The sequence below is a fragment of the Sinocyclocheilus grahami genome, unplaced genomic scaffold (genome assembly GCF_001515645.1).
Source record: "Sinocyclocheilus grahami isolate Dianchi unplaced genomic scaffold, SAMN03320097.WGS_v1.1 scaffold96.1, whole genome shotgun sequence".
NCBI lineage: Eukaryota > Metazoa > Chordata > Actinopteri > Cypriniformes > Cyprinidae > Sinocyclocheilus > Sinocyclocheilus grahami.
This window is the reverse complement of record NW_015505275.1, coordinates 2039016-2048620: the sequence shown is the minus strand read 5'-3', so window position 1 is coordinate 2048620 and position 9605 is coordinate 2039016. Positions and strand designations below refer to the sequence as shown.

Here is a 9605-nt window from a genome sequence, read left to right as displayed (position 1 = left end):
TTGATAAATTTACGGTAGATAATTTACAAAATATCTTCATGGAACATGATCTTTACTTAATATCCTAATGATTTTCGGCATAAATGAAAAATTTATAATTTTGACCCATTACAATGTATTGTTGGCGATTGCTACAAATTTACCCGTGCTACTTAAGACAATGAAATTAAAATAAAAAAATGCTAGTGTCATCAAGTGATCGGAGACCTTGCAGGGTCCATTATTCACTATAGCTCAATGTGTATAATAAATTAAGTCATCAATTTATTCAACAGTGTATAAAAGAACATGCATGCAAGAATGTACATTAAATTAGAGACTGGAGATGCATTCACAGGTTTTCATGAACTCACAGAAGTAAGGGTGGTCCATGGCCTCGCGGGCTGTCAGTCGGGCCTGGTGGTCATAACGTAGCAGCTTGTCCAGAAAATCCAGAGCCTCGGTACTGACCAGGTGCTGATTCTCACTGTGCACAAACCGTTCCCATCTCTTCCGGGAGTGTCTGGGCGAACAAGTGAAAGATGTTGCAAACATGACTACACACACACGTACAGAACTATGGAGATAATTTAAAACAGAATACTTCTTTTAATCAACTTGATAAAGAGTCTGTCTATGCTAATCAACACTGTATTAAAGTCATACCTGCCCAAAATGTCATTAAAGCGTGGGTCCAGCTCAATGTTATATTTGTCAATGTAATCATACAGGTCCTCAGTACCCAGAACCTTTGCAATCCGAACCAACTAGAAAGAAAAATAAATCACAGGAATATATATATATATATTTTTTTTATAAACACAGCAAATTTATGAAATCATGAGTTGAATGACTGAACATCCCTGCTATATCTTTTTAATAAATAAGGCTGTTCGTGCTAAAATCCAAAATAAGCAGCTTGTCCAGAAAATCCAGAGCCTCGGTACTGACCAGGTGCTGATTCTCACTGTGCACAAACCGTTCCCATCTCTTCCGGGAGTGTCTGGGCGAACAAGTGAAAGATGTTGCAAACATGACTACACACACACGTACAGAACTATGGAGATAATTTAAAACAGAATACTTCTTTTAATCAACTTGATAAAGAGTCTGTCTATGCTAATCAACACTGTATTAAAGTCATACCTGCCCAAAATGTCATTAAAGCGTGGGTCCAGCTCAATGTTATATTTGTCAATGTAATCATACAGGTCCTCAGTACCCAGAACCTTTGCAATCCGAACCAACTAGAAAGAAAAATAAATCACAGGAATATATATATATATTTTTTTTTTTATAAACACAGCAAATTTATGAAATCATGAGTTGAATGACTGAACATCCCTGCTATATCTTTTTAATAAATAAGGCTGTTCGTGCTAAAATCAAAAATAAACGTTTGACCTGATCGTAGTTGTCATGTCCATGGAAAAATGGTTCCTTCCTGAAGATCATACTGGCCAGCATGCATCCAAGACTCCACATATCCAGACTGTAGTCATACATCTAGATACAAACCAAAATATTTTTTACAACTCAGAAAAATAAGCTGAAATTCATTAAATGTGAAATTTTAACTATGGAATACTGACAAAAAAAATAGAAGATTAACAGACCGTTAATCTGAAAGAAAATTATTAATGTTCAAGAAAATTCAAATCCTGAATTTTAGGACACTAACCTGATAGTCCACAAGTAGTTCAGGGCCTTTAAAATATCGGGAAGCCACACGTACATTGTACTCCTGGTTTGGGTGGTAAAACTCAGCCAAGCCCCAATCAATTAAACGAAGCTTTAAAAAGTAAAAATGGACATTCAACAAATCAAAATTAAAAATGTCAATGAGGTAATTTTATTCAGCAAGGATTTACCTTTTAATTTGGAAAAAAAGAAGAAGAAAAAATCAATTAACATTGATAAGAAAAAAAAATTACTTGAGCATCAAATACACATATTAGAATGATTTCTGAAGGATCATGTGACACTAAAGCCTGGAGTAATAGCTGCAGAACATTCAGCTTTGCCATCACAGAAATAAAAAATAACGCTCAATGTTGGGTAAACTCTTAACTTGGCCAATACCTTTCTGTGCTCATGGTCAATCATGACATTGTGTGGCTTTACGTCTCTGTGCATTATTCCCATACTGTGGCAGTAGTCGAGAGCCTGGGGATAGAAGAGCGGAGATAAGAATTAGATCCAACATCAATTTGAGGAGAGCACTTGGGCACTGTTGAAACTTTTTAACCTAAACTATGAGCAAAAATGAAACCATTTTGCCACTGCAAAATAAGCCAGACAGACAGATATTGGATGGTTTTGTTCCATGATATCACTTTATAAAGACCCACTTTTAATTATTTTTATCAATATTTTTAGTGATCATCTTACCTTAAGAATTTCATACATGTAGAAGCGGATGTCATAGTCTGATAAAGTTTGATACAGTTGCTGTGAAGAAAAAGATATGGTTTACTACAACATCAAATTAAAAAAAATAATTCTCTATGGAGGGGCGTCAAAAAAAAAAAATCTAACCTTGAAGTCCGTGTTGTTAACATGCTCAAAAACCAGCGCTGGTGTTCGGGACTGTACATTGAAAATAAAGCAGAATGGGTTTTAAACCTGATGGCACACAAACAAACTCACACATACTTTGCCAATGCATCAAGGTTCCAAGAAAATAAACAAAACCTGCAAGTCATTAATAAAAAGAAGGGGGAAAAAAAAAAAAAAAAACTTTGTCTTGAAGTTAGGAAGCCAATGGAAAGTAAACTCCCCAATATTTTCATAAACATACCACAGGATCCTTTATAATGTCTAAAAGCGTTATTATGTTGGGGCCTCCTCTTAAGTTCTCCAGAATTTTTATTTCTCGTTTAATTTTCTTCTTTTTCACTGGCTAAAAATAGAAGAAAAAAAAACAGAAGCATAAACTGACATATCTCCGATCAAATCATCAATACAAGTGTATAGATATATAAGTGCAAACATCCAAATATACCTTGAGTATTTTGACGACTACTTTCTCATTGTTAGTGATGTTTATGGCTTCAAACACTTCACTGTATTTTCCCCGGCCAAGCTTTCGCACTAACTGATAGTCATCCTGATTTCTGCAGAATACAAACATAGAGTACAAACCATGTGAGTTTAACACACTGAATAAGTAACAAGCAGCACATTTGATCCAAGCCCCTGAAAGAGAACAACAAAGAAACTATCCACAGGGATAATGCTGCATAATTACAGGTCAAATTGGCTATTTATAGTGCATGTAATTTAAAAGTGCAAAAAATTAAAGAAAACGCACCCCCAGTCCACCACATGGGATTCATAGTCCCAGTACTCTCTGGGTCGCTGTGTGTTTACATCAGGGTAAACTCGAGAGCGACTTGGGACAGGGCCAGACATATTCTACACACAAGGTATTCCCTGAAACACCTGGAAAGACAACAAAATATAATACAGAAAGATTGCAGGACGCCCAAAAAGATGTTTTACAAATCTAAGTGTTGAGTAGAACAGTAAATAAAAACTATGAATTGTATGATCTAGACTGGGGTTTTCAAAATAGGTTAATTTTTTTTTTTTAACATTTATAAAATAATGAATAAAGAATGATAAAAATAAGCAAATAAATTAACAAATAAATACATCTAAAAGTACAGTACTATAATGAATTTTTAAAAATAATGTAACTTAACCAATTAATATTGACATTTTTACAGTATGAATTAAATTTTTATAAAAAGGAACCATATAAATGCCTTTGAAATTTTAGGATGGGGTCCTTTTCATGAGGATAATATTTGCGGGTCAGTAGCATCTAAAAGATTGAAAACTACATTAACTACATTCATTTCACAAAGATTCATAAATATACTTGTACGGGTTATTACCTTGGAGGGTTCCTCCAAGCAGCAAATGAAAGGTGGAGCTGATGAAGGCAGATGTGATGACTTTATGGTGGAGCATAGGCTACAAAATAAATAAAAAAGCTTGTTAAGACATCTGATAGTCAAGCAAACTCAGAGTAAACCACTTTAATTTGCAATGTAATATATTTCCAGAAGCGCCACACGAACAACACACCTGATTGTAATTTGAATGAAAGAGGACATCCAGGAGCTTATTCAGGAGACACAGCAATCCTAGAAGTCATTCCTCATGGCCCTCCAGATGCTGGAGAACACAAGGATGTTGTAAACTTTACAGACACAGCTGTGCAACATCAGCCTGGGTATCAAAGTACTGATTTATGGACCAACGTCCAAACCAACCAGGTCACTCTACTGCCATATAGTCATCATTAGACTAACAAATTGCTGTTCGTGACAAGCCGTTTGATCTTCCTGAATGAATTACTAATTATTAGAACTACATAAATGAGCTTAATTAAAGCAGAGGTGCGAGAGAAACGCACCACAAACACATAAAAGCCTAACTAGGGATGATATTGAAGCACTACATAACCTCCATTATAACGAGGAACACATTACATTTTCCCTTAAATCAATATCTTGTTTTGAGCCACAGACCTTATGCCACAGCCAAAGAAACCGGTCAAGCTCAGTAGACAGCTTTTTTGCATTCCCAACTTTATCTACATATAATCCACATTATTAATTAATTGCAAACAAGTCATATAAACAATATAACAACAGGATTTCTCAGAATCGTATTATCAGCTTCCAAACCAGCTGTTAGCCAGCTAACCGCTAACTAGCATAGCGTTTGCCACGCCTAAGTCATTTCTAAAACATTTTCCGACGCATTTAGCTAATTTACACTCCAAATTGTTTATTACATTGTAAAGCTAGTCATCATTAGACTAACAAATTGCTGTTCGTGACAAGCCGTTTGATCTTCCTGAATGAATTACTAATTATTAGAACTACATAAATGAGCTTAATTAAAGCAGAGGTGCGAGAGAAACGCACCACAAACACATAAAAGCCTAACTAGGGATGATATTGAAGCACTACATAACCTCCATTATAACGAGGAACACATTACATTTTCCCTTAAATCAATATCTTGTTTTGAGCCACAGACCTTATGCCACAGCCAAAGAAACCGGTCAAGCTCAGTAGACAGCTTTTTTGCATTCCCAACTTTATCTACATATAATCCACATTATTAATTAATTGCAAACAAGTCATATAAACAATATAACAACAGGATTTCTCAGAATCGTATTATCAGCTTCCAAACCAGCTGTTAGCCAGCTAACCAGCATAGCGTTTGCCACGCCTAAGTCATTTCTAAAACATTTTCCGACGCATTTAGCTAATTTACACTCCAAATTGTTTATTACATTGTAAAGTACATTATATAAGCATAAACTAGTTACTATATGAACACAGGGCTAAATATCTTTGTTTTATTGTAGAAACGCTGCTAGCCGAACGTGGCGCGACACGCCACATCAAAGCTAACGCCGCTAGCTACACTCGCACTAAAGATAAGACTAATGTATACAAGTAAACAAAAAACAATTAATATTCATAAGAATCATAAAACATACACGAAGTCAATATCTGTGTTTAATCGGACCTGGAATCAAATAGTCCATTTATGTATGTTTTTATATAGAATACGCGACGGGTTTAGTGGTTAGCAAATAGCACTAACTGTGTCGCCAGCAAATAACACGATATGTATTCACATAAGCATGTATTAGTAGCGTAGTGCTGTTTTATTGTAGAAACGCTGCTAGCCGAACGTGGCGCGACACGCCACATCAAAGCTAACGCCGCTAGCTACACTCGCACTAAAGATAAGACTAATGTATACAAGTAAACAAAAAACAATTAATATTCATAAGAATCATAAAACATACACGAAGTCAATATCTGTGTAATCGGACCTGGAATCAAATAGTCCATTTATGTATGTTTTTATAAAGAATACGCGACGGGTTTAGTGGTTAGCAAATAGCACTAACTGTGTCGCCAGCAAATAACACGATATGTATTCACATAAGCATGTATTAGTAGCGTAGTGTCTTACGTGTGTGTCCTTATCTGAAGGAAATATTAAAAAGTTAAGTCATGTAGGAATACAAGTACCAATAGGTCGTAAATGCACACTGCATTACCTCTCGGCGTCTCCTGGTAGACAATATGGCGGATGCTGCACTGGAGAAAGGCTGCGTATCAATACCTAACGAGCTGCTCAAAAAAAAACGTTCGGAACGCGCGTGTGATGTCTAACGATGCTTTCTACGTAGGGAGCTCACTAGGTTTTTAGACACGGTCAGAAAGAGCGAACGCGCAGACACCCAGACAGACCGGTTTCAATAATATGTTGCATAAACATCGTGTATGTATCTGTTCATGTCATGTCTATACAGATAGAAAGATACGGTTTTATTGTTATTTTATTAGTTAATTTCTTTCTTTCTGTATTATTATTAATTAATTATTGACTTAATTAGGCTATTTTTGCATTGGCTACATAGGCATGATATTTCCCAAAAAGTATTTCTGCTTTTACTGTCCCCTGCTTGTTTGTTTCAGCGTCAAATCTGTGCAGATCTTCCAAATTTAGAGGTTTTCTAATTTTAGGGTTTAGTTTTCTGCAAATTTGAATATTCATCAAATTTGTTTAAAACAGAGCAATTTTGAACAACCACAATAAATGTTACTACTGTTTCTAGTACCTGTTCATTTCAATTCAGCCTGTACTCAGTTGTATGATTGTACAATAAAAATCAGTTCCTTCCATACAGAGAGAGATTTCATAAAATTCTTTATACTTGGTTTTAGTAGACATAAAGCCTTTTTATTACCTTCAAGCATGGTGATGATGACACCATTTAAGGTCAGTTGAAGGAACTGAGAAAACCTGTTGCCATTACAAAACAGATGGAGCTCACTGTTGCCAACTCTCGCGAGACAAATAAGCAACCGCAGCTTCAAAAACAAGCCCAAAACAAGCCTAATATTTTTTGATAATTTATTATCATCAATATTATTTATTATCAATTATTTATTACCAATAAATGAGCCCGCAACATATTAAACTGAAACTGCCCTTTTATCTGAAAAGCAAAAACATAAGTTATTTTACAAAAATCAGCAAACTGCAACAAAGCAGGAACAAAACTCATCTCCTATCACCTGTGAGCAGAATAGGATTGGACAGATGGAAAAGGAGATTGTACGGGTTATTACCTTGGAGGGTTCCTCCAAGCAGCAAATGAAAGGTGGAGCTGATGAAGGCAGATGTGATGACTTTATGGTGGAGCATAGGCTACAAAATAAATAAAAAAGCTTGTTAAGACATCTGATAGTCAAGCAAACTCAGAGTAAACCACTTTAATTTGCAATGTAATATATTTCCAGAAGCGCCACACGAACAACACACCTGATTGTAATTTGAATGAAAGAGGACATCCAGGAGCTTATTCAGGAGACACAGCAATCCTAGAAGTCATTCCTCATGGCCCTCCAGATGCTGGAGAACACAAGGATGTTGTAAACTTTACAGACACAGCTGTGCAACATCAGCCTGGGTATCAAAGTACTGATTTATGGACCAACGTCCAAACCAACCAGGTCACTCTACTGCCATATAGTCATCATTAGACTAACAAATTGCTGTTCGTGACAAGCCGTTTGATCTTCCTGAATGAATTACTAATTATTAGAACTACATAAATGAGCTTAATTAAAGCAGAGGTGCGAGAGAAACGCACCACAAACACATAAAAGCCTAACTAGGGATGATATTGAAGCACTACATAACCTCCATTATAACGAGGAACACATTACATTTTCCCTTAAATCAATATCTTGTTTTGAGCCACAGACCTTATGCCACAGCCAAAGAAACCGGTCAAGCTCAGTAGACAGCTTTTTTGCATTCCCAACTTTATCTACATATAATCCACATTATTAATTAATTGCAAACAAGTCATATAAACAATATAACAACAGGATTTCTCAGAATCGTATTATCAGCTTCCAAACCAGCTGTTAGCCAGCTAACCGCTAACTAGCATAGCGTTTGCCACGCCTAAGTCATTTCTAAAACATTTTCCGACGCATTTAGCTAATTTACACTCCAAATTGTTTATTACATTGTAAAGCACATTATATAAGCATAAACTAGTTACTATATGAACACAGGGCTAAATATCTTTGTTTTATTGTAGAAACGCTGCTAGCCGAACGTGGCGCGACACGCCACATCAAAGCTAACGCCGCTAGCTACACTCGCACTAAAGATAAGACTAATGTATACAAGTAAACAAAAAACAATTAATATTCATAAGAATCATAAAACATACACGAAGTCAATATCTGTGTTTAATCGGACCTGGAATCAAATAGTCCATTTATGTATGTTTTTATAAAGAATACGCGACGGGTTTAGTGGTTAGCAAATAGCACTAACTGTGTCGCCAGCAAATAACACGATATGTATTCACATAAGCATGTATTAGTAGCGTAGTGTCTTACGTGTGTGTCCTTATCTGAAGGAAATATTAAAAAGTTAAGTCATGTAGGAATACAAGTACCAATAGGACGTAAATGCACACTGCATTACCTCTCGGCGTCTCCTGGTAGACAATATGGCGGATGCTGCACTGGAGAAAGGCTGCGTATCAATACCTAACGAGCTGCTAAAAAAAAACCGTTCGGAACGCGCGTGTGATATCTAACGATGCTTTCTACGTAGGGAGCTCACTAAGTTTTTAGACACGGTCAGAAAGAGCGAACGCGCAGACACCCAGACAGACCGGTTTCAATAATATGTTGCATAAACATCGTGTATGTATCTGTTCATGTCATGTCTATACAGATAGAAAGATACGGTTTTATTGTTATTTTATTAGTTAATTTCTTTCTTTCTGTATTATTATTAATTCATTATTGACTTAATTAGGCTATTTTTGCATTGGCTACATAGGCATGATATTTCCCAAAAAGTATTTATGCTTTTATTGTCCCCTGCTTGTTTGTTTCAGCGTCAAATCTGTGCAGATCTTCCAAATTTAGAGGTTTTCTAATTTTAGGGTTTAGTTTTCTGCAAATTTGAATATTCAACTTTACAAAAAAAGAAGCCCAAAGTCGCGTATAATAAGCTGACTTGGCAACTCTGATGAAGCTAAATAGGAAAGTTCTTAAGGAGAGACATTGTACTAACAAGAGCAGGGGTGGGCAAACTTGAGACTTCACTTTCCTTCAGAATTTAGCTCCAACCCTAATCAAACACACCTGGACCAGCTAATCATTGTCTTCAAGACTACTAGAAGGCTACAGGCAGGTGAGTTTATCAGGGTTGGATCAAATCTCTGCAGGAAAGTGGCCTGGAAGGGCCGAGTTTGCCCATCACTGAACTAGAGTAACTGTCCAATTTAACAGTAGGGGTTCAATCTTCAACTGGCTGGCTGGCTGGCAGTATGCCTTAACAAGATCCACTGGCGGATCAGTCAGACAACCGCAAGAGCGCTCCGAGTTTAACACGTTCTCTACCACTCTCTCTACAAGGAAATATATTATTTTATGATTATTAATATATTCTTATGGGTCTAGTCTTTTAATTTGTCGACATTTTATAGAGGCTTATTACAAATAAAGTGCCCAAATGGCCGTGATCCCAACTGCCAGCTG

The 9605-nt window shown here is 36.3% G+C and overlaps 2 protein-coding genes and 1 long non-coding RNA gene across 3 annotated transcripts; all 3 read right to left on the bottom strand.

The window, feature by feature from the left end:
- Positions 1–312: 312 nt before the first annotated feature.
- Positions 313–743, bottom strand: LOC107587872 (casein kinase II subunit alpha-like; the record flags this gene model as incomplete). The annotated part of the gene is made up of 2 exons (XM_016275831.1): positions 313–502; positions 646–743. Coding segments are annotated over 2 exons (288 nt in total), but the record flags the coding sequence as incomplete, so codon positions are not given.
- A 112-nt stretch (positions 744–855) lies between these two features.
- On the bottom strand, positions 856–6178 carry csnk2a1 (casein kinase 2, alpha 1 polypeptide). Its single transcript, XM_016275830.1, has 13 exons — positions 6083–6178; positions 4075–4164; positions 3882–3960; positions 3293–3423; positions 2984–3095; positions 2780–2881; positions 2518–2568; positions 2371–2430; positions 2062–2145; positions 1661–1771; positions 1384–1485; positions 1126–1226; positions 856–982 (listed from the first exon to the last, which is right to left on the bottom strand). Exons 4-13 carry the CDS (start codon positions 3391–3393, stop codon positions 856–858), a joined length of 951 nt encoding a protein of 316 aa, XP_016131316.1. The 5' UTR covers positions 3394–3423; positions 3882–3960; positions 4075–4164; positions 6083–6178.
- Positions 6179–7154: 976 nt separating this feature from the next.
- On the bottom strand, positions 7155–8620 carry LOC107587802 (uncharacterized). Its single transcript, XR_001609514.1, has 3 exons — positions 8539–8620; positions 7354–7443; positions 7155–7239 (listed from the first exon to the last, which is right to left on the bottom strand). It is a non-coding gene; the product is annotated as an uncharacterized lncRNA (long non-coding RNA).
- Positions 8621–9605: the final 985 nt, after the last annotated feature.